Source organism: Littorina saxatilis, linkage group LG9 (genome assembly GCF_037325665.1).
Source record: "Littorina saxatilis isolate snail1 linkage group LG9, US_GU_Lsax_2.0, whole genome shotgun sequence".
Lineage (NCBI taxonomy): Eukaryota > Metazoa > Mollusca > Gastropoda > Littorinimorpha > Littorinidae > Littorina > Littorina saxatilis.
The window spans coordinates 63,755,727-63,767,583 of record NC_090253.1 but is presented as its reverse complement, the minus strand read 5'-3'; the positions used below and the strand labels follow the sequence as shown (position 1 = coordinate 63,767,583).

Below are 11,857 nucleotides of genomic sequence, written 5' to 3'. Positions count from 1 at the left end.
CCATTGCTTGACTAAAATCTTTACAAAAATTTACTATAATTATTCTATACAAGAAACACTTAACAAGGGTAAAAGGAGAAACAGAATCCGTTAGTTGCCTCTTACGACATGCTGGGGAGCATCGGGTAAATTCTTTCTCGTCCCAACCAATATGGGACTCCCCCTAACCCGCGGGGGGGGGGGGGGGGGGAGACATATATGCCATTGACTATCAAAACCGTCGGCTATTACCTAGTGGGCATGTAATACTTCTTCTCCCCGCCCCGGACAAGTTAGCCTCAGGGAATTTGGTAATACCCATCCTTCACGTACTGGCCACTGGGCTAGTAGGTGTTCCGTGTGACAGAGACGCTCATAAGTCATGCAAGTAAGCTTTAGGCATTACGATACATCCTGACATCCTTTGTACACTAGCGGGACAAGTCACTAAGTAACACTCGCCAAGCGAGCGGCTAGCTTTCTAGCTTTTCATGCCTGCACGAAACGCCCGTCAGCCTGCCGTACCCCCTCCCCACCTCCTCACTCCCTCCCGTTGCTCCCAGCACCCGGTGAGTGATCGAGGAGCCAGCCGTCATCCGGGGCCTACAGACCTCTACCCGGCCAGTCAAGGAGAAAAAGTCGTGGTAGCGGAGAGGAAGACGCCGCAGGAAAATGATTGCAACACAATTTGCTTCTCAAATGTGAGTCCATGCAGTTTTCTCTCTTTCTGTTCTGATGGGAGGATTTTAAGTGAGCAGGCTGTGTGTGTGTTGTTGTTTTTTCTCCATCGGCTGCTTATTCTTCTTAGGCCTAAAAAAAAAAATAGGTGTGGTTACGGTAACCCGACCTACCCTATTTTTTGGGGCCGACCCTATAACTTTTTATTACATTTGTCAAAAAAATACACACAAAAAACAAGTAAACGAGTCCAGACAACACAATGAAAGCGAAAGCGCCCGAGTCGCACACTTATTTCTCTGTCAAGTAGGTTTAATTTGTACACATTAGAAAAAAAAGTTAAAAAAAAAAAAAAGTGATTGCCTACCTTCCTACCCTATTTTTTTGGCCATGTTACCGTAACCACACCTATTATTTTTTTTGGCCTTATCAACCGAGAACGGATTGCAAATATAAAGTTTTTTCGAGACGAAAAATTCATTTTCCAAAGTGCAAAATCTGGAATACGTGCTTGGGTGATTTGAAACACGTGATTGTGATATCTGCCTAAAAAAAAGAAGTGATATCTGCATAAAAAAATTAAGCAGAAAGAACAATTGTTTGCACCGTCTTCTGTGACCTTCGCACACCTCGGCCTAGTGGAACGTTAGGCTTTCTTAGCCAACCGGTATAAGTCTTTTAACTTCAGTAATGAAATGAACGGCTTTTGGGAAACGCAACTAACTTGTCTTCGTAGAATACAGCCCTGATTTGGCCTCGCAGGCCAATTCTCCTCAAACAAAAGACAAATAGCAAATACTTCTTTGCTTCGTTTGTGATAACTGGTTTTCATGACTTTCAATTTCGAACACGGCGTTGTGAGCAAAAGCGAGCTGTTCTGCGTTTGAAGCATTGTTCCAGCAATGGGCAGCGCAGTAGTTTGTTTATCCTACTTCCGACCATAGTTATCCAGGATTGGAACATTGTTCCAGCAATGGACAGCGCAGTAGTTTGTTTATCCTACTTCCGACCATAGTTATTCAGGATTGGAACAGTGTTCCAACAACGGGCAGCCCAGTAGTTTGTTTATCCTACTTCCGACCATAGTTATTCAGGATTGGAACAGTGTTCCAACAACGGGCAGCGCAGTAGTTTGTTTATCCTACTTCCGACCATAGTTATTCAGGATTGGAACAGTGTTCCAACAACGGGCAGCGCAGTAGTTTGTTTATCCTACTTCCGACCATAGTTATTCAGGATTGGAACATTGTTCCAATGGGCAGTGCAGTAGTTTGTTTATCCTACTTCCGAACATAGTTATCCAGGATTGGAACAGTGTTTCGCGAAGAAGTCATCATCACAGATTACTGTTCGCCATTTTAGGCAAGAACCAACCCATTTCGTGGCGAATAACGTTTTGTATACGCCGTCAGTCTGCAACGTATAGGAACTGGTCTTTGTTATCTTAGACGAACGGATATCTTTTCGTTTGGGAGTTTCCAATGAAATTCCGAGAAAAACATCTGCAATCGACGCCAGCATAACGAAAATGAAACAAATCCATAGTCATTCAATGTAATCCGGAATAAATAACTATACTAGAGACATAAACTCTGTACACAAATTATTGCACCCATTTTCGTACCCCAACTAAAACATTTCGTTCCTGAGTCATTTCATTCAAACTTATACGCCATAAAAGGCCCTTCACCTGGCTATCTGACACACTTTTCGAATGAAAGATTTCTGTTATAGGTATCACGTGACCGCTGCGGAATTAAAGGTACCCCCAAAATCGACCTGACAAAAACGTCAGGTACCAATTAAAAAATCGACAAAAATTCAGGAATAGGCGCAACTTGGCAACTTTTACATACGACGAGAAAGCAAAATCAATAATCTATCCAGAACAGGTTGTTTTGGTTTGCCATCTTGTGTATCTCTTGAGTTATGTCATTTCTACTGATGCTTGTGTGGAGCGCATGAGCAGTAGAAAACGAGTCTTTCGCGTCAATTTTGAGGGGTAACATGAAAAAAAGCACTGTATTTCAGCAATGACTGAATAGATTGCTTCAAAACTTTCAGGATCATGTGTCTACATACGCGACGTACTTCCGGTATCGCATCGTTACATATATTTGAAAAGATTATATGCAATCTTCTGGAAAACAATTTAGAGCGCGTCATTGGTTTGAAGGCATACACTTTTTTTAAATCACGACTTTGCATGATTGTTACAAATACTGTCAAATTTATATTTAAATACAATCATAAGTTTACGTTTGCTAGGCCTGTAAACACGATCAAATTATTTTGGATGATTGCAGTGCGACAGTGATGTCCAGTTATCCTTTGACCGCAGCATGTTTTGAGAGACACTCGGCAATAACCGCCGTCAGTAGGAAACAGCCTGAACGTTCGATTTCTTATCGAGTGTTAACATGGCTAGCAAATTTCCGTCAGTGGTCATACTTAAATAAAACTTTAGTAGTTCCTGTAACAATCTGCGCTGCAAGCATGCGAATTCATGAATTTTTTGGATGTAAATTCACAAACCTGTGACGGATTTCCGGAAGATTTAATAACATCTGAGTACAAACCTGTAATGATCCAAAATGCTACCCAGGGTACGTCTTGTTTGCACGAGATCCTGAACGTTTCGAGGCAATCCATTCAGTCACTGCTGAAATACAGCGCTTTTTCAAGTGTCATGGTACCCTTCAAAATGGACGCAAACACCTCGTTTTCTTCTGCTCATTCGCCCCACACCTGCATCAGTAGACATGACATAACTCAAGCGATAAGCAAGATAGCAAACAAAACAAAACAACCTGTTTTGGATAGATAATTGATTTTCCTTTCTCCTCGTATGTACACATTGCCAAGTTGCGCCTATTCTTCGGCGGCGGTCATTTGACACCTATACTAGAAATCTTTGATCCCAAAAAATGTGTCAAATAGCCAGGTGAAGGGCCTTTAATGACATATAAAGTCTGAATAAAATGACACCGGGATGAATGTTTTAGTTGTGTGCGTGCATTTGTGTGTGTGTGTGTGTGTGTGTGTGTGTGTGTGTGTGTGTGTGTGTGTGTGTGTGTGTGTGTGTGTGTGTAGCATCTATCATGAGTGCCTGTGATTTACATTTTCAGGTCGTGCAGGTAAACTAAGCCACGCAGTCTCCTGGCAAACTTATCAGTCTGAGAATTGAAAGCAGTGTGCTGAAACATTTCGGTGAAGTCTACAAAGTAAACAGAGCACAGAAAGGACAAACCTACAAAAGCAGAGAAACTAAAACAATCAAAAAATAAAAGTGAAGTGATTAAAACGTGACGGATTGGAGAGAAGACACGGTGCTTGAAGCTTGTGGGCGAAGGGAGAGAGAAAGAGAGAGTGGCGGTGACAAGTAGCGCTCGGTTAAGCCTCCACAGGATTTCGAGTGTGACCAACCAGTGAGCAGCCAGTGACTAGCCAGTGACCAACCAGTGAGCAGCCAGCGAGCAGCCAGTGATAGCCCAGTGAGTGTCCAGCAGCCATCACGATGTCTAAGCTAAAGGGCAGCGCGATGAAGGAGATCATGCGCGTGGAGGAGCTGGAGGAGAACAAGGAGGAGCTGAAAGAGGTGGTGGAGGACGTCAAGCCCGTCATCATCCTCGCCGCCCTCGTCGCCGTCGTCCTCCTCTTCATCTTCTTCCTCAGGCTCTACATCCGCTGGGGCGTGGAGTGTCCCTCTAAGAACAGGCTGGATGGCAAGACCGTCATCATCACAGGTAGGTGACGTCACTCCTCTCGCTCGTCGTCACAGGTAGGTGACGTCACTCCTCTCACTCATCATGACGTCACTCCTCTCACTTATCATCATGGGTGGGTGACGTCACTTCTCTCCCTCAACATTACAGGTTGGTGACGTCACTTCTCTCGCTCATCATCACAGGTAGGTGACGTCACTTCTTTCGCTCATCATCACAGGTAGGTGACGTCACTTCTCTCGCTCATTATCACGGGTAGATGACGTCACTTCTCTCGCTCATCATCACAGGTAGGTGACGTCACTCTTCTCGCTCGTCGTCACGGGTATGTGACGTCACTCCTCTCGCTCGTTGTCACGGGTATGTGACGTCACTTCTCTCGCTCATAATCACGGGTAGGTGACGTCACTTCTCTCGCTCTTCGTCACGGGTAAGTGACGTCACTCCTCTCGCTCGTCGTCACGGGTAGGTGACGTCACTTCTCTCGCTCATCGTCACGGGTAGGTGACGTCACCTCTGTCGCTCATCATCACAGGTAGGTGACGTCACTTCTCTCGCTCATCATTACGGGTAGGTGACGTCACCTCTCTCTCTCTCTCGGTAGCGGCTGGAGTCGAAGAGTGTTCCAACTTTTCTCTTTTACTGATTGCTGACACACTTTTTCCCGATCTCTTTTAGTGGTTATTGACAAAGTCTTTTTCTACATGTGTTTTACGGGTTGATGCCATGTGTTGGTCCCTGGTACATGGTTAAAATCTGCAGCATTAATATCTCAGGAAGCATGAACTGATCATGTTGAAAATAGGATGGAAAGAAAGACCTTCCTCGTCACAGGTGAGTGAAAAAGTCGTTCTTTGGCTTTCTCATTGATTCTTGGTGTCGTACTCCATTACTGTCGGTGTTGTACGATTATAGTGATCATATCTTCAGGGTTGTGATCAAGAATATGGGTGGACACCAAGACTGTCACCACGACGGGGAGGGGGGGGTCGAGGGGGGGGGGGTGAGGCTTTTATGTGTGATGTAAGCATTTCTCTCAGTGAAGCACGGGTATCTCCGTCCTTCTGCGTCCAGAGTTGTTCACGAAGCACTGGTCAGCGTCCACGTTAAAGGCCATATTATGGACTTTTCTCTGCTGGGGGGGGGGGGGGTTCTCAGGAGGGGTACACCCCGGTAATCCTCCATGTGTACTCTAGGGCCCATCCGTGTGACTGCTTATTACCTGCGAAGAAACTTTCGCTACGTACTATGAAGAGACCCTAGTCGACCCTTATACACACAAGTTTGGGACAACACTGAAATTAATACATTTCGCCAATTGCTTGTTTTGATTTGTTTCTGTTAAACATGGCCTGCTGGAACCGTTCTCCTGTCTGTGCTTTCTTCTCTCTTGCGCTCAGCGCTGTTAGTTGTATCTTATGTCCTTCATTTTGCCAGGTGTTTTAGTTATTAGTTCTTCCATTTCAAATGTCCAAACGCCATAGTCTTGGTCCATCGAAGTACAGGTCAGAAGGAACCGTTTATACTGAGTGTGAACTTGTCTGTCCGGTACAAGTTAACAGACAGGGTGTGCGCGATACCTACCGAGAAGATACGAACACAGCAGGGGAGAGCGGCATTGAGGGGGATTGGGGGAGGTTGGAATAGGTGGGGGGGGGGGGGGGGGGTGTCAGTGTGGCATTTTGGCAAAGGCCAGTTAAACGTCTTAACTAGCAAGCTGCTGTGAGTGTTGTTCCAATCTCCGTATCTCCATAACGTCAGTGAGAGATGATTAATGTGGTAGTGAGATATATAGTGAGATGGATGAGGTGTTGGAGCAGCCTACAAGGGCATGCGTTATTATCATCGCTCAGGGGTCTCAGTCGATCAGAAGTGGGTGCATTGCCGGTAGGTGCATTCCCTGTTTGTGCATTTCATGTTGCGTTTCGCCGATCTCGCTGAAAGTCACGTGATGCATAGCCACATCGGTAAAATGTGATATCTTTCTTTCCTTTTCTTTCGTTTTCAATGTTGCAATTTTTACTGAAGAAATGAGAAAGTCCATGTCCTCCTGTCGAATCGCATCATTTCAATGGCTTTGAAGGGAAGCAACGCTGACTGAGTCACGCGTTTGGCGCGAGATTGTGCAGTAGCGTACTTTCCTACAGGAAGTTAGTTAGTTAGTTAGCTGTTGCTTTTCGGGTCCAGCGGACCATAATAGGCCAAATCAGGAGCCCCCCTACAGGGAGTGCACCTACAAGGAATACAGTCATCTATAGAGCTATGCGGAATCAGTCTCTGGCACCTGCGAGAATATCGACCATTGGAATTAACAAGCGCGAGAATATCGACCATTGGAATTAACAAGCGCGAGAATATCGACCATTGGAATTAACAAGCGCGAGAATATCGACCATTGGAATTAACAAGCGCGAGAATATCGACCATTGGAATTAACAAGCGCGAGAATATCGACCATTGGAATTAACAAGCGCGAGAATATCGACCATTGGAATTAACAAGCGCGAGAATATCGACCATTGGAATTAACAAGCGCGAGAATATCGACCATTGGAATTAACAAGCGCGAGAATATCGACCATTGGAATTAACAAGCGCGAGAATATCGACCATTGGAATTAACAAGCGCGAGAATATCGACCATTGGAATTAACAAGCGCGAGAATATCGACCATTGAAATGAACAAGCGCGAGAATATCGACCATTGAAATGAACAAGCGCGAGAATATCGAGCATTGAAATGAACAAGCGCGAGAATATCGAGCATTGAAATGAACAAGCGCGAAAATATATCGAGCATTGAAATGAACAAGCGCGAGAATATCGAGCATTGACTGAACAAGCGCGAAAATATATCGAGCATTGAAATGAACAAGCGCGAGAATATCGACCATTGAAATGAACAAGCGCGAGAATATCGACCATTGAAATGAACAAGCGCGAGAATATCGACCATTGAAATGAACAAGCGCGAGAATATCGAGCATTGAAATGAACAAGCGCGAGAATATCGAGCATTGAAATGAACAAGCGCGAGAATATCGAGCATTGAAATGAACAAGCGCGAAAATATCGAGCATTGACTGAACAAGCACGAAAATATATCGAGCATTGAAATGAACAAGCGCGAGAATATCGAGCATTGAAATGAACAAGCGCGAGAATATCGACCATTGAAATGAACACTGAAGCGCGAGAATATCGACCATTGAAATGAACAAGCGCGAGAATATCGAGCATTCAAATGAACAAGCGCGAGAATATCGAGCATTGAAATGAACAAGCGCGAGAATATCGAGCATTGAAATGAACAAGCGCGAGAATATCGAGCATTGAAATGAACAAGCGACTTTCATCCTCAGTGGTTCCACACAACTCCCACGTACTCTATTACAATGTTCCTACGCATTGAGAGCGCTTATTTCCTTTTGTTTATCACATCTTTTAATAGCCCTCTGCCTCTTTTGTTTAAGATTCTTACAAGGTTTATATATTGGAGGCAGTTCAGTTTATGATGGAGGGTCTTACGATGTGGAACTTTTCGGCACGTGTACGGGAACGTGTACGGGTAACGTCATCAAATCTAGTTTTTACCTCTCGCGCTCGCCAAGATCTGCAAGTCTTGGTGGGAGTAAAACAACGTATGATTTGGAACATGGACAAAAAAAGTGAGTCACGGGTGACGCAATATCTACACGTATGCGTACAAGTCTTTGCTACAAGTTCGATCATCTAGAACTCTGTAATGGTAGTGTATGTGGCGGGTGATGCGGGCAGGAACGTGGTGTCTTGAAATATCCTGCTGCTGTTGTTCACACTGCTCTCGCCCCGTGCACAACTTGGCAGCAATAGCTCCCATTTCTCACCCGCCGTTCTGTACTGCCTGGAGACCCCGGGAAGCTAGGGATTTACCTGTACACACTGCTGATTTACCGGTCCCCCCCCCCCTCCCAACCCTTACAACACGCATGAAAAGCCGCCAACTAAACTGAAAGGTGCACGCTGGTGCAAAGACTCTGTCATTGAATTACCTGCATTAACCTCTGTGCTGAATCTATGACCTCCTTGCAGTTAAGATATTCCACTGCTATATTTTCCTGTAGGCAGCGTTTTCCACTGAGAGGTTCGTGGAAACTTGTGCCGACAGGGACTGGGCCTTCCGATAAATGGTGTCCACAATGTGTATTATTTGGCTTTGTGGTTGGAATAATATACCTAATTAATCACACACACACACGCGGTGAGTAGCGCGATACTTGTTGCGAACACCTTGACAAAGAACGAGGAGGCAAATAATAAGCACATCAATACATGTTGTTGTTGTTGTTGTTGTTGTTGTAAGCCTTTTGGCCTTGTTTTTTATATTTAATTTTGTATATATATATATATATATACTAGAATGAATACCCGCTTCGCCGGGTAGCCGGCTTCGCCGGGAAGAAGTACTTAGAGCCGTACAATGGACCCGCCAAGCTTAGGTCCCTCCCAGATTCGTGGAATGGGAACAGCACGAAAATGATTCAGTGGCCATAATGCCATTCCTGACCATATCGAGTCCCATCCTTGTCGACGAATGTAACCGTGTTAATCACCTTTGGAGGCGAACTCCACTCAAACAGGACTGAGCAAGTTATGGCTTCTCAAAGGAAGGCCAGTACATAAAATTACACAAAAGCCGCCAGACCACATCACAAACAGAACTGAACAATGCACAGGTGTTGCTCATATAGAGAGAGACACACACACACACACACACAAAAACACAGAGAAGCCGTATGTATAGAGAGATAGATGACAGTGTATTTTTCGCGTGGCTGTAAATTGATTCGACCTTTGCACTTTTACAGTGAGGATAATTTACGGGTCCAATTTACGTTCTGTACACTGCGTTGACCTTCTAAAAATAGTAACAGTAACAGAACGCCGGGAATATCCGAAGACGCTCAGCGCAGTGGACAGCGCAGTGACATTCTAAAAATAGTAGTAAGCTGAGGTGGAACCAAAATAGCTGAGGTGGAACCAAAATCGGTTCCGCGCTGCGCGCTGAGAGCACGTGTTGAAATATCGACCAGGTTGTGTCGTGTCCCGGGTCTACCTGAATATGCCCACCAAATTTGAAGCAGATCCATCGAGAACTTTGGCCGTGCATGGCGAATACACAAATACACAAACACACAAATACACAGACAGATACACAAACACACAGACAAACAGACACAAGTCGTATATATATATAGATGTATATCTATATATATATATTATATGATTGTAACATAGATGCAAGGAGTGTATGGATAAATGATTGTTTCCACACCAGGACCAATGGCTGTTATGCTTTATATCGGATTATATTTTTGTTCTTCCTAAATACATGAAACCACGTCACGTTCAGATCGAGATAGTCACACTCACAGTGAACAGTACATGCTCACTTCTTCAATCTGGTGTGGCAGCTATAGCAACGCGGAGCGGGAGATGAGAAACGAGGGTGTGGGTAATCGTCTTTCCAACCATCGTATAGCGCCGTAAAGCAGATAGCGACAGCCGGAAAGGAGTCTTACCAGAATAGAACAAGAATATCCTGCGGACGAGCGAGCGGATCGCTTGACATTTGTGGCCGTGGGTTTGGAGAGATGGTCCCAGCTTTCTTTATCTTTCACTGACATTTTCACCAGACTGAGGCGCAGGCAACCCAAAGGAGAATTATTGTTGCTGGCACCAAAGATACTCCACTGCCAGCACCCGGTTAGCAGGCAGGGAAACAATTGCTGCTTTATCATTTCAAGTTAGGGCCGCAGTGTAATCCCTGCTGCTTTGCACGTGCGGTTTGTCCATTGGCTACCAGCACGCTACCCTCACGGCCTGGACCGAACGCTACCCTCACGGCCTGGACCGAACGCTACCCTCACGGCCTGGACCGAACGCTACCCTCACGGCCTGGACCGAACGCTACCCTCACGGCCTGGACCGAACGCTACCCTCACGGCCTGGACCGAGATACACGAGAAAGTGACCAACCGGATGTCGCGGTGTCGGATTAGTTGAAATTGAGAAGTGTTGTGATTTCAACGAATCAGACCCCGCGGTTTGTTCTCACCCGGTTGGGTGGCACCCACTTTCGCTTCGTGCACCTCAGCCCTGGAGTCTACAGTCACCTTCTCTGGGTAACCATGTTGGCCATGTTCCCGCCTTATCTCACTTCAGTTTGAAGGGAGGGGACTAAGGGGCGGAATGATGGGGGTGAACGGGGGGGGGGGGGGGCGCTCTCACGTTCCGCTTCATCGACTTATGTTAGGGCCCGGAGCCTTCAGGGTTTTGTTGACATCCATGTTGTGTTCTTGTAATGATATCCATGGTACCCGTGAAACACCAGGAACCCAGTACCTCTGAGCTATAGCGGATACAGTTATATTGTGCTTACTGAGAGTATATTCCCTTTCCTTATGGCTGTACTTCCTGCAAGATGGATACCTCAATACAATGTTGAAACTGAAATACTTCTTCTGAGTCTGCAGTGAGCGTGAGTGAAAGACACACATACAACAACATGAACAGTAAACAATAACATCACAGTTCTGGTCGTGTTCTTTCAATCACTTTTACAGTATTTCACCTTTTGTTGTCTTCTGGCGCTCGTTGTTTTGTCATGACTCTTGTAAAATGTACACTGTTGGTCAACCTGATTGCCGGGAAGGGCTTCAAAGCTTTGTCATATATTCATCTCGACTTGTAACGTTTCCTAGACCCCGAGGTGATGAAAGATTTGTTGAAGCAATGATTACAAATAACTATCCAAGCGAAAGAATACCCTCGCCTCACGTAAAAGCTGGCTTTGGCCGATTTGCTGATGGTGACGGTGTAACGATGTCACCTTTCCGCCTCTGTCACCTTTCCAATTCGGCCTCGTTGATCTTGTATAAACTCCACACTGAACGAAAAAACACCCTTCGATAGTACCGACGATCGACCTTGGGTACTTTACATTCATGGGGTCAAATTTGTCCAACCATTTTTTTTAATTTAAACTTGGACCGAATTTGATTCATCCTAAACAAAAATCCCTTCTCAGGTACACATTTTCGAAGAAATCGAATTTTGGGGTGAAATCTTTTAAATTTCACCACCAATTTCCTTCACATGCAAGAAACTGACATGCTTTTCGTCCTTGAATAAGTTCACTTCTTTAATTTGACCAGGAAGCAACATTTCAGTCTCGAGTATATCGAGTCGGAAAGGTGACAGAGGCGGCAAGCTGGCATCGCTACAACGGAAATGTTGTCACGCGGGATGAAGTGTGTCTTGAAGTGACCAACTGACCCACCGTGCTTCACAAAGACAAAGAACACCGCTCATCGGTGACTTTGTACACCAGGGTTTTACTGCTGGAGCTCACAAGCAGTCTGTCTGTGATCTAGCTTGTGTCTGTTTTAATCGTTATGGCGGGCAAAGAACTCAAAGAAACGATGCAAAGAAA

General features: G+C 45.2%; 1 protein-coding gene across 1 annotated transcript in view; it reads left to right on the top strand.

Annotated features, from left to right (window-relative positions):
• Nucleotides 1-542: 542 nt before the first annotated feature.
• Nucleotides 543-11,857, top strand: part of LOC138976772 (retinol dehydrogenase 12-like) — a 46,248-nt gene continuing 34,933 nt past the window's right edge. The window contains exons 1-3 of the mRNA XM_070349658.1: nt 543-680; nt 3,786-4,049; nt 4,087-4,403. Coding sequence (XP_070205759.1) covers nt 4,175-4,403 — 229 coding nt within the window. The 5' untranslated portion in view covers nt 543-680; nt 3,786-4,049; nt 4,087-4,174. The remainder of the gene's footprint in view (nt 681-3,785; nt 4,050-4,086; nt 4,404-11,857) is intronic.